At 33.2% G+C, this 20,950-nt stretch overlaps 2 protein-coding genes across 3 annotated transcripts; one reads left to right on the top strand and one right to left on the bottom strand.

The window, feature by feature from the left end:
• Positions 1-1,111: 1,111 nt before the first annotated feature.
• Positions 1,112-9,366, bottom strand: LOC116112829 (beta-amyrin synthase-like). Of its 2 annotated transcripts, XM_031398956.1 has the most exons (20): positions 9,287-9,306; positions 8,901-9,126; positions 8,278-8,492; positions 7,441-7,626; positions 7,158-7,247; positions 6,876-7,073; positions 6,706-6,790; positions 6,404-6,570; positions 6,115-6,306; positions 5,907-6,020; positions 5,595-5,714; positions 5,351-5,473; positions 5,172-5,270; positions 4,550-4,606; positions 4,404-4,450; positions 4,163-4,306; positions 3,633-3,810; positions 1,925-2,005; positions 1,750-1,833; positions 1,112-1,428 (listed from the first exon to the last, which is right to left on the bottom strand). In XM_031398956.1, the coding sequence occupies exons 3-20, from the start codon at positions 8,476-8,478 to the stop codon at positions 1,306-1,308; spliced, it is 2,289 nt and encodes a 762-aa protein (XP_031254816.1). In that variant the 5' UTR covers positions 8,479-8,492; positions 8,901-9,126; positions 9,287-9,306; the 3' UTR covers positions 1,112-1,305. The 2 variants fall into 2 exon arrangements, with proteins under 2 accessions (XP_031254816.1, XP_031254808.1); XM_031398948.1 differs by lacking the exon at positions 8,901-9,126 and having other exon boundaries at positions 9,287-9,366.
• Positions 9,367-12,917: 3,551 nt separating this feature from the next.
• LOC116112850 (18.1 kDa class I heat shock protein-like) lies at positions 12,918-13,461 on the top strand. The gene has a single exon (XM_031398980.1). It carries the CDS (start codon positions 12,953-12,955, stop codon positions 13,424-13,426), a length of 474 nt encoding a protein of 157 aa, XP_031254840.1. The 5' UTR covers positions 12,918-12,952; the 3' UTR covers positions 13,427-13,461.
• Positions 13,462-20,950: the final 7,489 nt, after the last annotated feature.

Here is a 20,950-nt window from a genome sequence, read left to right as displayed (position 1 = left end):
TTCACATAAAAACACACATTCTATAACTAATTTCATAGTAGTGGAAAGTAATTTACCAGATTTGGATTCAACATTTAGTGTCTAAAATTGTTGGAATTTACAGCTAATTTCTTGCTCAGTAGATAATACATTCTTCGACTAACATAATAGTCGTGAAACATTTTTACCAAATTACCCTTACACATTTAGCAACTAATTTTTTTGAAATTCGCGGCTAATTTTTTTCTCACTAAAGGGTATATTCTTCAACTCATTGATTAGTCGCGATACAATTTAACCAAATTGCCCTTACACATTCAGCGTCTAAGTCAAAAGACTATTTCAAACAACAATTAGTAACAAAATTGTTAATTGCTAAAAAAAAAACTTTTTGCGTCTAACCTAATATTTAGTTTCCCATTCTTTCTACGACAGTGATTCTGGAACTACATGGCAATTACGTAAATTTAGACGCATAAAACAATTAACATCTACATTGGACGATTTGCGTCTAATTTTGCTAGATGCTGAAAGCCATTTTTCTTGTAACGTTTGTTTTTAATCAGGTTTCATATACTTTGGTAGGCTTACAAATACATTTGTTTAACCTTGCTTGTTAATGGTTGGAATGTGGTTCCATTGGTGATGCTTGATGGGATTTCAAGCTATTAGAGCTGAAGTGCGCCTTCGGTGTTAATTATTGAGAGGAGCTCAAGGTTGTTCAGGAGGTATCTTGGCATGAAGCTTGTTGTGGTAGTTCGAAGTTCAACCAAAGGGTGAAGTTTGAAGTATTGTGAATCAAGGAGTGTTCTTGCAATTAATGCTTAACTTTGGCTTTATAATTGAATTATAAATGTTTATCATAGTGGATTAGCTTCATCTAAACTTGGTCTTATGGATGTAGGTAGGTTGCCGAAGCATGTAAAATTGCCTTGTGTGCTTTACTTTTTGTCTTGGATGTTTAGTTTATGAATAACTCAACTCAAATGCACAAATCAATATGTTTAACCCATTCCACTCAAAAGCTTAATCAACTTGGTAAAGTGATAAAACTTTCATTTATTAATACATAGGTTTACTAATAAGTCTTTTTAATGGCAATATGAGTAAAACGAGTCTGAAAAAAGTTATGTATACTCTATAAATACAATAAATATTTATTGTGTATTCTTTATAAGTACAATAAATATTCATTTTATTAATACATAAATTTACTAATATGTCCTTTTAATGCCAAAATGAGCAACATGAGTCTGAATAAATTTTATTACTATGATGTATCAAATGTGACCTTACTTCGGAGATTCAATTAGTTCCCATGATAATTTAAAAGCTTTTTATCGGCAATAGAACCTTGTTACGATATTCTGCTAAAGCCCACAATGGGAATATATTCCTATATGTAGGATAGTGCAACGTGCAATTCCTCATGAAAACTCCCATGATTTCCTACAAGTAAAAAATTAATTATTTAGTTCTTGATAAACATTATACACTAACCAATATAACATTAGTTAATAATTTAAAAATGGTACATATAGAATTTAACTTTTTACTGTTACATTGTTATCAGTCTCATGCTCTAAGTTACCAATTTCACATCGCATGTTATGAATTTTACATCTTTTGAGTATTAATAATGGTATGATATTATCGTGCAAAACCCTTATTAAAGTTAAGTCTCCAAATAAGATTGAATACTTTGGTATAGGACTAATTTGTGGCATAAATGTTAAGGAAAAATTAAACTCAGAATAAAGCTAGAGTTACCTCTTGAGGATAATCACCATTTTCAAATTGAGAATTGATCAACAACTTTATACCTCGTTGAATAGGTATCGGATCTCTGATAGCCTACGATAAAGTAAATTTTAAATTTTCAATCATAGACTATGAAGAAATAATTCATTTACGAATATAAGATAGACAATGTAATTGAGTTTACCTGTCCCGAATGAATTAAACCAATCAAAGCCCACGCAGTTTGTACCAAATTTGATCTTTTACCTTCAAGAGGTGTGTATATCTATATCACCAAAAGTAAGAGGATAAGTTTTCTTTTGGCTATGGTGCAGAGTAATCAACATGGATAGTCTTTTACGGGTTTGTATTGGGCTCAAAATTTTGTTTGTGGATATGAAGTCCCAAATAAAAATCATGCAAGCAAGGTCAAGTGTAGACATCATTATAAATGGTATTAAAGCCATAGTGTGGACCAAGGATTTAGTGGTAAACCTAATGTTTCTTCGAATTAGTTTACGTTGAAGTTTAGCCAGAGACATGTGGTTTAGAAATATGGTATAAAGTTGTTGCTGTGCCCAACTGCTTACTAAAAGATTATTAGGTATAGTTATAAACACAACAATAATGCTGGAAACTTGCTACACTTGAAAAAACAAGGAGATCGTAATCTAATAGGAGAATTGAAATTCAGGTTGAGTATAATGATGAAATTGAATTAGAACAAGAAAATAACAGCAAGGAGAATGCATAACAAGATAAAAATTGTTGCAAGATTATAATTGATCAAATGAACATGGTAGGAGAACCATCAAACCACCCCAAAGACATTGACTATCAATAAAATATTTTCTTCTGCTGCAAAACATAGTTCAAGTAGAACTAACTTAGTAATTGGTTCACAATTAGATCTTCACCTTGATCAATTAGATGTCACGACAACTTTTTTCCAAAGTGATCTTGATATGCAGATTTATATGAGATAACCAATTAGATATTTAGCACGAGGGAAGGAAGATCATGCTTGTCTAGTGAAAAAACCCTTGTATGCACTAAAGTAAGCAATTAACATGTCAATGGACTGAAGTAATGGATTAAAAATGGCGTTCATAAAAATAGATATGATTGTGATGTTTATCATAAAAAGCTAGATCAATGTGGATAAATTGATTTACTCTTATATGTTGATGATATATTAGTGGTTTGCAAAGACTAACAAGAGATCAAGCTTCTAGAGCAACAACTAAATGAAATTTATTTCTAAGATCAATAGTTGTTACTGATTTCAAAATACAAGATGGAGAATTAGTTGTTTTGACTTTTGCAAGAGAGAAATGGCTTTAGAAATCTATTGCAAAGTTTTCTTGATGTGACCAATTTCTTCGTGAAAGACTATTACATTTAGTTATGTTGATCTAGGAAGGAAGTATTAAGAATAACTCCGATAAGGTAGCTACTTTTAATGTATTAGATACATGAGGAAAATTCTGTTGAAATTTTTTTTATATGACCGATGTAACTTTCTTCCAGTGAGTGATCTTTAACAGCTTCCTCTTTTTAGTAGATGTAGCATCACATTGAATCCGAACCACATAAACTCAGTTTTTATTGTTTACTTGCATAAATTTTGTTCTTTATTTTTAATTTGTGAAGTTTTGTTCATGTTGTGTGTGAAATAATTAAACTAAGTCCAAATTTTTGGGGTTAAAGATCCTACAATTTATATTTTGCCTATAAAGAAAGCTAAGAGCCTAAACTCTTCCAAAATTAGAAAGCTCACTCAATTAAGATAGCCTTTCTTTATTGTGAAACATGCACAGAGATTTGCGGTCTCACAAAGATGATATTAATAAGAGACATGACTGGACATGAAGAAATTGACACTGAATACTAATAAATACAAAATAATTTACCTTATTTGCGCAAGAAAGATAGCTATCTCCCCAACCACCATCTTCACCTTGCAATTTTAGCAGAAAATTAACTGCTCTACGCAAAGGCAAAGAATTGTCGTAAGTCTTGCCAGCAGCAACCAAACCTCCAATGGCAAAAAAAGTACCATATATGAAGCAAACTCCCCAATTTCCATACCTGAAAGCATGTTTGGCTATTTAGTAATTTTTTTTCCCCAACAATTTGATGAGAAGATATTGTTGAAAAAAAATAAATTCTAAAATTATTTTTATTTCTTACAATTAATATAAAATGGAGAAGTTTGTTTATCTTTATATTTTTTCGACTCATTTACATTTGAAACATGGAGAAAAGTATATTAGTTTAAACTGCCTGCAGACTACATAAAATTATTAGTCTGTTAATCATAACCATTCATCTATTACTATTTTTTTAATGGATAATAATTAAACTAATAGTAATCATTAAAACACAACAAGTTTTTCAATAGATATAAATATATATAATATAGAAAAAAAAAGAAATATACCATGAACCATCTTTAAGTTGTTCCTTTTCGATGTATTGCACAGCTTTTTGGATGAAATTATTAATCTCTTTAGGTCTTTGATTTGGGTATAATTTCTGAAACAGAACAAATGCCTGGATTGCTGCTGCAGTGCACTCAATATACCTAAATCACTTGTCTTTTAGCATATATATGCAAGGAATTCAAACAAATCAATTTGTAAAATTGCAAAAAGGGAAATGATAAAAGGTGTTTTGCTTACGTGTGCTCAACAACAAGGTCCTCAAGAAACTCTACAGGATTGAGCCACTGAAGAAGAATACCAAAACAAGGCAGAGACATTGTCAAGGATTTTGAAATTACGAAAATAATGGAAGATTATTTCATTAATATTGCTAAAGTATCTACCTCCAAAAGTAGTGAAGCACCTGCTGGCTCCCAAACTGCTAACCCTCCATTGTTATCCTACGATCATTAATTTGTAAAATTCCATGAGTTAATATTATTAAAATAAAGTGATGCATATTCTACAAAGCATGTGATGGCATGATGTGTCAATGAATTAAGTAACTCCACCATGAGTCATCCAAGTACATGCCAAAAATAAGTGAGACAGTAGCCGTGATTTAGCTACTAAGCAAAGTTGTACCACGAATCCACAAATTAGACCATGATAAAGTTGGGTAAAGGAGTTAGCATACAAATTATGCCATATGGCTTCATGTATCATCCAAGAAGAAATGTAGCTAATGAATCAACAAGAATCGCTTCATGCAAAGTGATATTTTATGCTTGTATTAACTGCCTAAAACAATTATAAATAAGCATGCTTCTTTATTTGTAGATCATCACAAACACTAGAAATTGAGAGTTATTAGCAAGGGAGTAAGCTAGCTCTTAACCGTGTACTCTCTTTGATAATAGAAATTTCTATCTCTATATTATAGTCATCACAAATACAAACAGTTATGTCCAGGCTACAATTAGCAAACTGAAACATACTTTAAGCATGGAATTAGTTAATCCTGACCTGAAGAAAAAGTATGAAATTGACAGCCTCGAATAGCCACTCAGGTTCCATTTTCTCTCCAACAATATCAGGATGCATCATTGAGAGAAGTAGGCAGCACTACGAATAGAATAAATAATTAAATAAAGATTCGGCTTCAACTTTTGTTTCTTTATGTTAAAAATTCATCAATCAATTACCTTAAAACTCTCAGCAGTGCAATCAGAAACTGGCCATCCGTGATCTTGATCAGAGAAAGGCCAAGCTCCTTTGGAAATGTGACGGAACATGCTTTTAAAGTCGCCAAGAGGATTATCCTTGATCTTCAAAAATTTCAATTTAATGGCATGATTTAATGAAGGCCAGAGCAAACTGAAGAACAAAAATTTATATGCATGCTATAGTATAATTCCAGAAATGCTTGCAGCATTTAAATATGAAAACCTGAGTTTTTTTTAAAAAGTGATGTCCTTTAGCGACTGTAGGTCCAAATTCATCAATGAGGTTGGTAGCAATAAGAGCTTGAAGACCAAGAGAAGTATCCCAAACTTGACTGCCGAACGTCTACATAAGGATTACAAGTATTAAATTAAGCATTATATTTCTATCTCGGCTTACTGTAAAGAATTTGTGGATATATCTTTTACCCATCTCAAATAGTGGGGTCTTGATTCTAAATTCAAAATATCTCGACAGATTTACAATATCTTGACAATGTGTCAATTCTATTTATTGTTACTAACTATGAGTACTAACCTGAATCTTCATTCCATCTTCCGCAAGCCAAAAGTAATCTTGAATTCTAGCAAGATGCTTCTTAAACGGAACTCCATTGGGATCTTCAACCCAACAAGCAAGCATACACAATGGCTATTCAATTCAATTTGCGTTAATTCAATTGTCATCTATTTTTTAGATATAGTTTGAAAAATAATAGTAGTTCAAATATAAGAATTAATTTTACCTTTTCAACACTTCCGATAGTTATGTATCGACTACTCTCATCTTCATAATGAATCAACTTCATTGTTTCTTGAAGTGCCCTCTCTCTAATGAGCTTCTTCAAAGGCCAACGGGTAAGGAGAGGCTCAGTTGCTAAGTAAAGACTATCCCAAAGTACATCTTGTACGAATGGATGGGGATAGTACAAATCTTCCTGCGATAACAATATTTTATTAGTTAATATACGCTCTATATGCATAAAAAAACCATTTTCTGTGTAATTATGATTGCCAAGAGAAGGGTAAACTCACCTTTGCACATAGATGACGCACTTTCCTCCAGTTGATTTCATTGTAAGGTTGAGTGTGGAGTTCATCTCTTAGTTGTTGAATTAGTGGTGTAATTGGACCAACAAATCTCTTCCCATATAAATAAGAAAGTGGCATGTAAACAAGTCGACAATAACACCACATTTTTGCTGCATTCATGAGGAAAACTGTCAATTAAATAACTATAAAACAAGCACAAAATAAACAATATTGAAGCTTAAGTGGGGAAAACAAAAAAATTCAGCCAATATTGCCAATAAAGATGGAGTGTGAGATGCACAAACAAGGATGAATTGGGAAAAAAGAAGGAAGGATCCAAAACTCTGGAGGCATTGGGTTGATTCCAGACCAATCAAAAACACCAAGAATCTGTAGCATATATAGGAAAAACAAATAAAAGATATTAGGATAAAAAAAATTTATTGTTCCTCAAATACTTTAGATATGGTCATACCGAAAGCCAATTTTTGCCCCAGGAAGGTATATATGTTACACCACCACGGTCGCGGATCCATTTTCGAGCTCTCGCAAGAGCATTATTTTCACCATCATCAGGTCCGAATCCCAGTAGACGAAAACAAATGTAAGTAAGAACTGTGCCAAACATGCTGCTATGGTCCTCTATGTGCATTCCCCATCCACCATCTTCATGCTGCAGCAGCGAACACAATCAATTTTACGATCAAAGTTAAATGTATAATGTTTTTCAATTCCCCTTTCTAAATAAAATCAGTACCTGATGATTGTAAAAGTAACGGAGGACTTCCTTGCGATGCTCAGCTGTGAATACAGTATCAAGATGCCCTGTAATGTAACAGCACATTACCTGGAATGTGCATAGATAGAGATGGAAGAGTTTTACTCATCAACATGGTCCAAATATTGAACAAATATACCACTTTCCAAAAAATTAAAACAATCTATTGAGATATTTTTCATTAGGTGAAATGGTTAGTAACTTTCATGAGATAGTTTGAAAGTATATATGGCCACAAATAATGAGCACAAAGGGCACTTACAAAAGGTTGAATGAAATAGAATGGGCCGGCATTTTCCGAAGGCCAATGACCATCGCTGGCTTGTATAGCTGAAAAGAAATGGGCAGCTCTCCTCATTGCAGTCGTTGCAGTTTCATACGTAATTTCCTCACAATCCTTAACCTTCACCTGTGGTATTGTTTGTTTGAAGTTCTGCTCTCTCAGGAACTACGTTTGTCCAATAAAAAGAAAATAACTAAGCCTCTTCAACATTACATTGAGATTTCAAATTTACAAAGATGCTTAGATGGTGTAATTTATTAGAGGAAATTTAGAGCATCAATGATCGAAAGAACTTAGATATTTTCTTCACTGGGGTTAAATCTCATAGTATACTAAAATAATGAAAAGAACTTTACATATATAATATATTACAAAATTAAAAGACATATTCATAGTATTTTCGTCATATAAATTTATAATTATTTAATGAATTAACCAAAGGTGTTAAGTTTCGATTAAAATTGAATTGAAGATAATATAAATATTCTTAATTATTATTATCTTTATTGAAAGAATTTATAAATCATTTGTCGATTTATTATTAATTTTATAGACCATTTAAAATGATTTACTAAAAATAAATCAACATAATGGAAATATATCGACCATGTATAAAAGTCGACAATTATAATAAATTTGGAAATATTTAAATATGAACATAATGTGAGAGAAACTAATTGATCCTGAAATTAAAAAGAAATTTAAAGAAATTAAACTGTAAAAAGTAAAACCATACAAATAAACACAAGGTTACATATGGTGAGTGGGATCAGCAGCCTCCACTCGCCTCAGTGTAGGTCTATGTATTAACCATACCTGTAACCGCCAAAGTACATCAGCAGATGGCTTAACCTGATGACTATTGTTACGATAATTTTGGCGGGCCTCTTCAATTTCAGCCAGCTCTTCAGGTGTTCCTGCACTTGGATCAAATTCCCATATTTGTCTCCCCACATAACTGTTTGTGCTAGATATGTATGGGCTATCACCACCCTTCGCAATCTTCAGCCTCCACATATTAATTAATTGCTCTGAGACACAACCCATTTCATGTTATATATCAAGATGATGCTATGAGCATTCAAGTCTTAAAACTGTAATGGCATTATCAATACAGTATGTTAAAACGTATAGTAGATACCTCACTTGATATTTATTTCAATTAATAATAAATTACCACCAAAAAAAAAAAAAAAAAAAGAAAAAAAAAAAAAAAAAACGCACACACTTTGCATTTTCTAAAATGCAAAGAAATATAATCATGAATAATATCATCAATGTATTGGATAAAAAATTAATTTGGTTTGATTCATTATTTGAAATAGAAAAGAAAATTTGTTAGCATTGGATCCGTCCACCACATTACATACACATTCTTTTATTCCACATGAGGCAGAGAGAGTATTTACTATGAAAACAAAGAGAAAGAAATAGTATACAGTTTCTAGAAACGCAAAGAAATCCAATCTCGAACGCCGTACAATTCTTTTTGCCAAGAAATATCATTTAAATTCTGTTATTCGCATACGGGAAGTTTGTGTTTTTCTTCTTCTGTTCCCTTTTTTTTCTTTTTGGCTTTTGTCAGTCCATGCAATATATCCTATTTCTTATTGGCTTTATATTCGATCTCTCTCCATAAAAACGATACCAACTAGACAAAGAAAGCTGAAAAATCATAAGGAATATGACTGTAAATTCGTGAGAAAGATTTGTAGAATAAAAATTTAAAAAAAAAAATGTCCGAATAGAAAAGGAAAAGGAAAAAGAAAAGAAAAAAAGAAAGACGAAGAAATAAGAAACTAGTTAGCAAATCGTAGGAACTTACTATATAGAAAAGAGATAGGTTGAAGTTGCCTGCAGTGGAGATGGATTGACGGGGAAGTTAATTCACACGCCTATATTTATAGATAAGTTGAATGTGTTTCGATCTAACTATCCATCCTTACAAATGAACTGTTAACAAGTTGACTTGAAGAAGATTCTTAGCTCGTTTTAAATGTAATAATATTTATGCAGATGGAGAATGCGAACGTTGAAAGTACCTAACAATGACGGGCTACTGTCGTAACATGTACAAGGTCACCCAGGTACAATAAATTTTCTGAGCATTGAAAGTAACGTAACGATAAATTTTCTGAACTTTTATAAATATATCGATTTTTTCCTTGGCCTCTAAATACAACTTCTGAAATTCATTTTATACTTTGAATTTCTTGTTTGTTGAACATTAGACTTTGTTTGAATTCCTAACTTCGCCCTTGAACATGAATTAACTATCTTTAATCTATGCCTATCGAAATGGAGTTCCCGAATCAAAAGCCTAAGACATCTATTATTATAATATCACAACCAGGGATTGAGGAAAGAACGGAAAGGTGGGGGTAGCTGTCCCCACTGGATATTTTTTTAAAAGTATGCCCTTTCTTGTAAAATATCAGAAATCTAAAAAAACCTAACTTCATGTTAGCAAGGTACCCTGATAGAAATGTGTAAAATGAAAGAGTGTGACTGTGGATCATGAAAAATGTCTTCTATATACCTTTAACACATAGTAATCACATTTAACATTTGTTGAATGCTCGGAACACTAAAAATAATGAAAAAATATTTTGTAAGAGAAAATGTAAAACAACAAGATAATTAAGAAAATGTGAATGATGATTGTTTGATTTTTGTTAAGAAGTTATTTGTCCTAGTAATCTAAAAGCACTTGAAAAAAAAAGAAATTGTGAATCATGATTTTATTCAAAGAATCAACTGGAAAAAAAAAAGAAACCCAACCAACCAACTAATAACCATATATTACTAAATCAATTCGAAATAGTAAACTCTCCAAATAGTAGAAGTCTTTATTTTTCAATAGTTGGGAGGTTTGGACGTTTGGTACATTATTTAGATCCCAAGTCAAGCCAAACGAAATAATTAGACCAAAAGACGACTATGTGGCAGAAAAATGCACAATAAATAAAACAAAAAAATGGCAGGTACACTGAAAAATTAAACTGGAACAAGTAGAATATAATACTTTCAACAAAAAAAACATCAACAACTATTGAGCTTATGATGTGGGGCTCCATGGGATAAATAGTGCAACAATGTTAGAATGCCATGATTTTTTAATTTTAACAAAGATACCGCCAAGGTTAACAGTGTTGACTTGCAAACAAAACTAGTAAACACTGTTAACCTTCTTAACAAATGTAACCAACTTTGCTAAAGCAGAATAGCAATCTAATACAAACACTTAAAGCACCTTCATTCTTCAACTGATTAAGCACCTTAATTCCTCTCTTCAACATTTTGCGCATGGGTTTTATCAACTACTTATACGATTAAGCATTTGTGGAGGAAAAATATCTACTGTCCCTAATTTATAGACTTAATAACTGTTCAGGAATATTAATATTTTACTAACAATTATGTCTCTATAATTGAGAGAATGTTGGGTATTGTGTATACTTTTCTTAGCCTTAATGGATTGTCTGCCTACGGCGACTAATTTGGGTAAGTCCAAAAGGGTTAGGTTTCTATTATGTATTTTTTGTAATAGTGAATTAAAGTTTTAAACCTTTTACAAGTTGTTAAAACTTAAGCGGAATAGGTTCACTTGTTCATTTTGTGCTTTATGAGTTGTTTAAAAGATAATCAACATAAGTAAATCATCCATGACAGAAAATAAAAAGCACATCTCATTTTTACATGGTTCGACAACTTGCCTACATTCATAGGACCAAGTCCAGAAGAAATTAATCCACAATGAAAAACTTATGTGTTCAAATACAAAGCTAAAGACAAGTACTGGTTGCAAAACACTCCTTGTTTACTGAACACTTCAATCTTCACTCTTTGGTTGAACATCAAGCCAGCATAGCTAGCTTCACTCCACAAAACCATCTGGTCACCCTTAAGCTCCTCTCAAGGTTCAATGCCGAAAAAGCACTTCAGCTTCAGCAGCTTGAACTCCCCCTCCAAGCCAACCATTGGAACCTGTTAAAAAAAAAAAAAAAAAAAAAAAAAAAAAAAAAAAACCTCAAACAAAGGAGAGTTAACAAGGTAATTTTAGACCCCGTTTTACTCAGTTTTTAGTTGGTAATGGATCTATATTGTGGGTGAATCGAGGACTGATTTTTGAGCATTTTCTTTTTCGTGTAATCAATAGTGAGATTAGGTAAACAGCAGACTCGATCTTGTCGAAACCTGATGACAAAACAAGCAAAAAGTGACATAGGCCCGATACCCCATTTTACTCAGTTTTTTTAGCCCATAATGGATCTCTATTGTGAGTGAATTAAGGACCAGTTTTTTTGTGTTTTCTTTTCCGTCTAATCAATACTAAGGTTAGGTAAACAACATACTCAATCTTGTTGAAAACCTGATGACAAAACGAGCAAAAAGCCACTTAGGGCTGATACCCCATTTTACTCAGTTTTCAGCCGATAAACCTAGTCCAAAAAAAAAAAAACCTCAACAAATATTCAAATAAGATACAGAGGTATATCCAAGCTTTGCAAAACAAAATGCATTGACAAAGAGAAAATGTGGAAAATATGCGCACAATGCTAGAAGACAAAGCAGCCAATAAATTGCTTTTTGGTTTTGACCTTTTAGGAAAGTTCACACAATCTTTGTTGGCACCATGGACAAGGCAAAACAAATCTTCCAATGCACCTTATGAACAATGACAAGTGTACATGGACCACAAACACATATCTTAGCCAAGAATAAAATTGCATCATTGAAAAAAAAGCGCAACATGTGTATGAAAAATATCTGGCAGATGAGTGTCATCACACAAACTCTGATGTGCCCATATGACATACATGAAAACATAAATAATTGAGTGTGGTCACATTGATAGAGAGTCATGACATTGGAATTGAAACTAAAATGATAGTGCATGAGTCAAAATGAAGTCCCCACACCAAGACTAGTGTTCCTAGTTAGTAAAAACGCGTATTGTACGCGAATTATACGGACAACCGTATAATTCGCGTATAAAATACACGTATACGAATTTTATAAATTCTGTCGAATTATACGCGTATTTTAAGCCCTCCCGTATAATTCGCGAATAATTGAAAAAAAAAGGGTCACCCCCAAAACGACGTCGTTTAGTGGGTTTTTAACTAAAAATTAAAGCAGATCTCGGTCTTCAGTTCTTCAGTTCTTCTTCGGTTCTTCCTTACTTCAGTTCTTCTTCAGCTTTTCTTCCTCAAATCTTCACATTTTCAGCTTTAAGCAACCGACTCAAGAAGATGAGTGATGGCACTAGTGTTTCGGTGTTGGCGTGTTGCAGAGACATGAAAAAAGAAAACTGTAGAAGCTTACAGAACTCTCTCCGTTTCTCTGTTTAGATAAAGATTTCCTAAGAAAGCCGTGAATGTACCAGACTCCTCTTTTGCTTGCTATATATAGTCGTACTTAGTACAATCAGTTTCATCAATAAAGCAAGAATTTATAATACACAAACGAAAAACTTAGAAATTACACAATGGCTCTAAGTCTTTTCGGTGGCCGCAGGAGCAACGTGTTCGACCCTTTCTCTCTTGACATTTGGGATCCTTTTGAAGGCTTCCCATTCACCACCACGGTTGCTAATGCACCCTCATCTGCACGCGACACCTCAGCCATTGCCAACACCAGAATTGACTGGAAGGAGACCCCGGAAGCTCACGTCTTCCAGGCTGATCTTCCAGGGCTAAAGAAGGAGGAAGTGAAAGTCGAGGTTGAAGGCGGAAGTGTTCTTCAGATAAGTGGAGAGAGGAGCCAAGAGAACGAGGAGAAGAATGATAAGTGGCACCGCGTTGAGAGGAGCAGTGGGAAGTTTACGAGGAGGTTCAGGTTGCCGGAGAATGCTAAGATGGATCAGATCAAGGCTAGCATGGAGAATGGTGTGCTTACTGTGACTGTGCCGAAACAGGAAGAGAAGAAACCTGAGGTCAAGTCTATTGAAATCTCCAGCTAAACAGAAAGAAAAAAGAGTGCCTCTGGGCTTGAATGGTGATGAAAATGTTTTGTTTAGTATCTTGTATTTCTGGTTCTTTTATGTAATACCCTTGAAATGTTGAATACTTTGCATTTAAATGTTATGTGAGTCCATAAAAGTGTTAAAACTAAGATTGATATTGCCGTATTTTTCAAAACGTATTATTGACAATGCACCGTATTAAACCCGTATATACCCGTACCATATTTTTTCCGTATCCGAATTTTATAGCCGAATTTTTATAAACATATTTTTCACCGTTTGCCGTATTATACCCGTAAAATTCCCGTACCCTTTTTTTGCCGTACCTGTATTTACTAACTAGGCTAGTGTTACCACACTAAACTCATAAGTTGACAAAATACTTACAATGTCCCCCTTTGTCAAACTTATGAACAAAGCACAATCTTTTCACAAACACACCTATCTCAACACAACTATAACCAAATAACATGAGACAAGTGAGAAACAATCCAACGTAAACAAATCTCATAAACCATAAACAACGATGCATATAAGATAAGTTGGAAAAAAAACCACAATGACTTGAACAAAGACTTAACATTTTCATCTATACACAAATTTGCACTAAGTCATACACAAACAGAACTGAATAACTCCCCCTCGCAACGTAAACTCCCCTTAAATAAATACACCAACTCACATACAAGAGATAAACAATTAGGAGTAAATAAGGGTTAGTTCAGTTCACAAAATTAGAGCCAAACAAGATTCAAATATGCAAAACAAAAAAATCAAACAATTTGTTGCATGGATCTCTGTATCAACAAACACAATGAGTTCCATCAGAAAAAAAAAAAAAATCAATTCATAAAAATATTCAACCATAAGAAACATAAACTGATTAGATCGCAATTTAACTAAACAAGCAAAGGAGAAAATTCAGCTTTACAAAATAAAATCTGCAAGAGAAAATTAAAAAAATTTCCAAGAGTTCTCTTTTTAGTGTGATCACATCAACAACACGTCATCACACCACCAACTCCATCATCCAAGAAAAAACAAAGAGCAAAGCAGCAGCAACAAAATCTCAATAATTCACTCCCCCTCTTAATTCATAACGTTTGCCTCTAGACATCCGTTCAATCTCCTCACCGGAACCTTTCTCACAACCATTGTTTTTGTCTTTCTTTTGCTACGAGAACTTGAGGAAATAGACAATTGTGGTGGAATTGTCTCAACTGGTTCAAGATAACCAATGGTAGGAGGCACATCAAGGTTAGGCTCAGTAGGAGGAATATCTTCAATTTAAGTGTCTATTAGAGTTTCTTCCTCAAAATCATGTTGATCGATTTTAGGATCAACCATGTGAGCAACATCAGGTTGGAGTTGTTCTTCATTTTCAACATCATTAACAACAAAAGCATCAAAGACAACAACAAGATCAATATGTGCTTGCCCTTGTTCGTTATCAGAGTCATTGACATTTTGATCAACATGTAATACCCACATTTAGAAATATGGTAAGGATGATTTGATAGTCATAGTGAATATATTTAACTAGTTTTATAGAGGAATTCCATAAAGGTTTCGATAGGGGCAAAATGGTCATTTCACATAGAATCACGCGTTCAAGTGAAAAGTGAGTGCGATAAATATAATGTATTAAGTGTGCTAGCCATGGGAATAGAGTGGTAGAAAGGTTATGAAAAATACACGTGATGTGATACCGAGATAAATACGTGTTTGTAAAGTAATAGGAAGAAATTAAAGCATAAGTATAAAATGGTCTTTTCACTCATAATTAGAGTTTATGATAGGAAGTGAAAATGACCAAGAACATGTATTAAATCTATTGAAAGTGAGGTTATATCGATAAATGCACGTATGGCATAATTGAGATTATCATAAAAGTGCAAGGGCAAAATGGGAATATATATATATTCAATTATAAGACTTCAATTGAAAAAACCCAAACCATTTTGCATGCCAAAAACACCAGCCACCTTCTTCCTCCATTTCTTCAAAGTCGTCCAGGAGAATTACATGAGAATTCATGCCTAAGTGAATATATGTTCATTTTACAGCTTTCTAAGGTAAGAATTTTAGCAAAAGTTTGTGATTTGTGTTTTATAAGTATGAGTTCTCATGAATTTATGTGTTTTAGCATGAATTAATGGAGAAAGTGAGCAAAGGAAGCAAAGAAAAGGATTCTTGCAAGAAAAATGGTAAGTGAATCAAACTGAAACCTTGTTTTGAGCCATAATTGTAATTGTTGATTATTGTATGGTTGTATATGATGTATGGTGAGAATTGTTGGCCATTTAAATGCTTGAATGATGTGTAAAAGTTCAGCCATGAAGATAGTTCATTTGTATGTGATGATTTGGCGAATTATAGATGAAATATGGAAGAAGTATTGATGGAATGTTGGAATGATGCTTTCGGCCAGATTAGGAGTTGAGTTTTTGGTGAGTTTTGTTCCAATTTTGAGGTATTTGGAGAGATGTGGAAGTGTGGCCAACCAAGTACTTGTATGTGCATGTAAATTGTTTGATAAAAATTTAAAAAGAAGTGCATGCATAAATTTGTTGAATATCGTTGAAGATATTATTTGAGAAAGGAAAGAATTGATGTTAAAAGGTTGTATTAGACTTGTTAGTTTAATGAAATGAATGGCCTTTAGTGCATAGTTCAAGTTGCTTGAACTTTTAGCATTAGTTTGAATGGCATATTGTATGTAGTCATTGAATTATGAGTTTTGAAACCTATGACTTTAGAAAAGCGATGGCAAGAATTGCATACTAAACTATTGCAATAGTGTAGTATTGATGATAGTAAAAGATTGGTGATTATATTATAATATTACAATATGCCACAATAAGTTGTCAAGCTTGTATGCTTAAAATTAGAAAGATCATCCAAATAATGGCTTGGCCAAATGAGTATGTTGTTGTTTCTTGTTTTGCGATTAGTTACAAGCAATATGTAATAAGTGATTTTATTGTATAAAGAATAAAAAAGCTTTCCCAAGTATAGATATCAAAAGAAACATCAAAGAAATAGAAGTTTGGTTTATGTATTAAATACATGACCATTTTAGAAATTGATTGGTATGAGTATAGTTTTCATGCCTTATTATATATTACAAGCTGTAGAATTGTGCTAGAAGATCTTGAGAATATGTTGTATTGGCCAAAAGTTTAGTTAAGAATGTTAGAAAGAAATTAGAATTTAGCCAAAGTATATATGTTGTGCCATATGTTAGATTGAATTTACAATGATTAATATGGCAATATAGATTAATGTATAGAATGTAGCCAAAAGAAAAGAAGAAAGAAGGGCATGTATAACAATTGAAGTTAATGGTCATGTAAGAGAATGCAAATTTATGGCATTAAGATTTGTATTTAGAAAGTTGTACAAGGCATGTTTGTTACATTAGAAAAATATTAGAGAGTTGTTTAATGACATGATTATGTGACATATAAGTTTGAGAAAATCTAGTAGCATAATTGGGCAAGTTAGTAGACTTAATACCTAAGCTGTGGCATAGATTTTTATAGAAGAAATTAGATTGCCCAAAATGTAGAATTCATTCCCTAGTTGAATTGTGTCGTTTTAATATCTCACTAATAGAATTATAGAAGAGTAGAATTTGTGAGAGATAATGTAATTGTGTACGTGTACATTTTACATAGCATGATAGAATTTAAGAATTACATAATTATAGAGAAATTATAGAATCGCGTATGTACGCATGATGCATAGAATTCATAAATAAATAATAAAATAGAAAATGTTTAAGTTAAGCGTGTTATTAGAATAGAACTTTGGGCTTTCTAGAAAAATATAGAAATAGAAGCCTTAGAATTAATAGAATACATGCTAGAGTCAAACACGTATTTTTGGATTATGCATAGACAACATATAAATACATGACATAGCATAGCATGTATTTTAGAAATTTTAAAATTATTGGAAAATGTCTAGCTAGTTATATTTCAGATTTATAGAGCATGTTTTCAGAGGGCTGTTATGATGAGGAACCTGCGAGCATTCGATGGGTTAGTGTAACAACTGCTATAAACTAGTACAATGAATGCATAATAATAATAGAAAATAGGCCCAAAACTTTTCTTTTATTATATGTAATAAGTCCTTTATACACAAAGAGCATTATTTGCAAAATGCCATTTAAGAAGACAAAAACAGGGGAAACAGTGTAGCTATTGCTCCTCGCTTGCCGACGCCCTTTCGACTGCATCATCGCCTAGTTCCTGCATCCACAAAGGAAAAGAATGGGGTGAGCACAAAATAATGCTCAGTAAGTAAACCCTCTATCTGTCTATCCCCGTATGTAAATCTCTTAATTCTTTCCTCACACTTTCTATTGCTTTCTATTAAACGTCATGGCCTTATCTTACCGGAGGTACGGCCGGATGGCGTTCACACAGCACCATCGTGCTCTTCATGACTGTCGGGTGGAGTTCACACAGCACCAACCCGCTCTTAGTGACTACCGAGTGGGGATCACGAAGCATCTACCCGGTTTTCATAACTATCGGGTGGAGACCACAAAGCACCTACCCGTTCTTCATGACTTTCGGGTGACAATCACAAAGCATCAACCTGTTCCTAATAACTTTCGGGTAATAATCACAAAGCATCAACCCCTTTCTAATAACTGACGGGTGATGATCACAAAGCATCAACCCATTTCTAATAACTATCAGGTGATGATCACAAAGCATCAACCCATTTCTAATAACTATCGGGTGATGATCACAAAGCATCAACCCATTTCTAATAACTAACCGGGCGACGATCACAAAGCATCAACCCGTTTCTAATAACTATCGGGTGATGATCACAAAGCATCAACCCATCTCTAATACTCTTCTCATTCATTCTACTCTAGCACTTCTCATTCTCCCTGCCCTTAGAGTAGTTGCATTCACAAAGTTCTCTACTCATAGAACAAGTGCCTACATAAAGTTTTCTACTCTTTCTTAAGTCATTTCTCAATGCACAATTAATGTCTATGGATGGTTCATCTCCACTAATGTACNGAGTGTTTATTTATATGAGCTAATAAGGGTTTAGCCTTACAAACCCTCCCATTCTCTACACCCAAATACCACTTCCACTCTCTATTTCTCTCAACTCTTCATCTAATTTGCTAAGGAAATTGAGGGATTTTGGTTGGATTTTGATAGGGATTTAATCCTAAGCATCAAGAGGTAAGGATTCTTACTCTAGATATGAGAATAATTTGTATAAGTGTTGGATTCTTATTAAGTTTATGCTTAGGGTTTGAGAGAAAGAAGAAATCCAACAAAGATAGAGAGCTTTTGTGGAACTACTCAAGCATAAGGTAAGTAAATCCAACCTAAGCTAAGATTTAAGTGATCAAATGTGTTATTATGCATGTATATGCTTACGAATTTGAGATTGATTGTTGAGAATGATATTATTGATGAGAAGATGACTTTTGATGAGTAGATTTGAGCCATGAGAAGTAGAATTGATGTTGTGGTGACCAAGTGAAGTTTGGTTGCATTTAGAAAGAATTTGAGTAGAATATTAGAAGTGTTTTTCCTAGCCAGGATTTGTGTTGATTCAAAGGAGTTTTACTCCAATTATGGATGGTTTAAGAAAGAAGTAGAGATTTACTAAAGATAGAAATTATGTATGCATGCTTATTGTTTGATGAAATGCCTAAGAGAAGCATGTGCATAAGTAGAAAACTTAATTTTGTGCAACAGTGCATATATGCATTGCATAATTGCACTTAAGAAAAAAACATAAGCATGAGCCATCCACATGCATATATTTGCATATGCATAAGAACTTAAAGAAAGAAAAAAGAGAAAGAAAGAAAAGCACTAAAGAATTACAGAAAGAAAAGTGCTAAAGAAGAGAAAAGAATAGGTTGTTGCGATGGGGAACCTGTGGGTGATAAGAAGAAGAAATTCGCTCATACACGCCACCTTAAGTGAGCGGCATAAGAAGACTAAGAATTTGTACGGCCCGTAGGAGTGTATGTGGATGAGGGCTGTACCAAGAAGAATTTCCTACATGCACGCCACCTTAATTGAGTGGCCTAAGAAGAAGAAAAAATTTGTACAGTCCGCAAGAGTGCATGTAGATGAGGATTGTACTCACTCACATGGCTAGGGTTCTGAATCCATGCATCAACCGAGTCCGATGGGCAAAGAATAAGAAAGAAAGAATAAGAAAGAATAAGAAAGAATAAGAATAAGGAAGAATGAGAAAGCTTGAGCCAACAAGAAAGAAAGAAAAGAAAAGAAGAGCTTGAGCAAGCAAGAAAAGAAAAGAATGAGAAAGCTTGAGTGAGCAAGAAAAGAATAGAAAGAAAAGAAAAGAAACAGAATAAGAAATAGAAAAGAAGAAAGAAAATGCATTTCTATGCATTACTACATGTGCATTTCATTCATGCATGTTACCATGATTTCCTTCATGGTTAGTGACAATAAGAAAGAATAGAGAAAAAGAAAGAACAGAAAGAAAGAAAGAACAGAGAGAAAGAAAGAAAGAAAGAAAGAAAGAAAGAAAGAAAAGAACAGTGAGAATTAGAAACATAAAAAGAAAAGAGAAAGAACAAAGAAAGAATGAAGACAGAATAAAGTAAGGAAAGAACCAAAGAGGAAGTTACGGAGATAGAAGAGAAGATGATTTACTTACTAAGCATTTTGTGCTCACCCCGTTATTTTTCCATGATTTGTAGGAAATAGATGAGAAGCGGTCAGATGGACGTCAAGAAGCTGAGAGACATGGCACCACTGTCCACCGTTGCTAAAGTTTTTGTACATATTATTTTGTATTTTGTATTATGTAAAGAATTAAATGTTAAGTAAAAAGAAAATTTTGGGTCCATCTACTTTTCTTTTGACAAGTATGTATGTTTTCCTTAGTATATTTTCTAAGTATATTAGTAGAAAGAAGTTATTACATTGTGCACGCATACATTTTACATAGCATGATAGAATTGAAGAATTACATAATTATGTAGAAATTATAGAATCGCGTATGTACACACAATGCATAGAATTCAAAAATAAAGAATAAAATAGAAATTTTTTAAGTTAAGCGTGTTATTAGATTAGAACTTTGGGCTTTTCAAAAAAATATAGAAATAAAAGCTTTAGAATTAATAGAATACATGCTTGAGTCAGACACATATTTTGGGATCATGCATATACAACATATAAATACATGACATAGCATAGCATGTAATTCATAAATTTTAAAATTATTGGAAAATATCTAGTTGTTATATTTCAAATTTACAGAGCATGTTTTCAAAGGGCTATTGTGATAGGGAACCTGTGAGCATTCGATGCGTTTGTTAGCGGTGACAAAGATGTAGAAGTTTCCCACATGCACGCCGCCATTAGTGAGCAGCCTCAGAATAGAAAACGGAATTGTACAGTCTGTTAGAAGTGTATGTGGATGAGGACTGTACCCAGAAAGAATTTCAAAATACGCTCACACGGCCAAGGTTCCAAATCCATGCCT

Source organism: Pistacia vera, unplaced genomic scaffold (genome assembly GCF_008641045.1).
Source record: "Pistacia vera cultivar Batoury unplaced genomic scaffold, PisVer_v2 Contig1207, whole genome shotgun sequence".
NCBI classification, from domain to species: Eukaryota; Viridiplantae; Streptophyta; class Magnoliopsida; order Sapindales; family Anacardiaceae; genus Pistacia; species Pistacia vera.
Note: the sequence above shows the minus strand (reverse complement) of the source record. Positions and strands in the feature narration are given on the sequence as shown.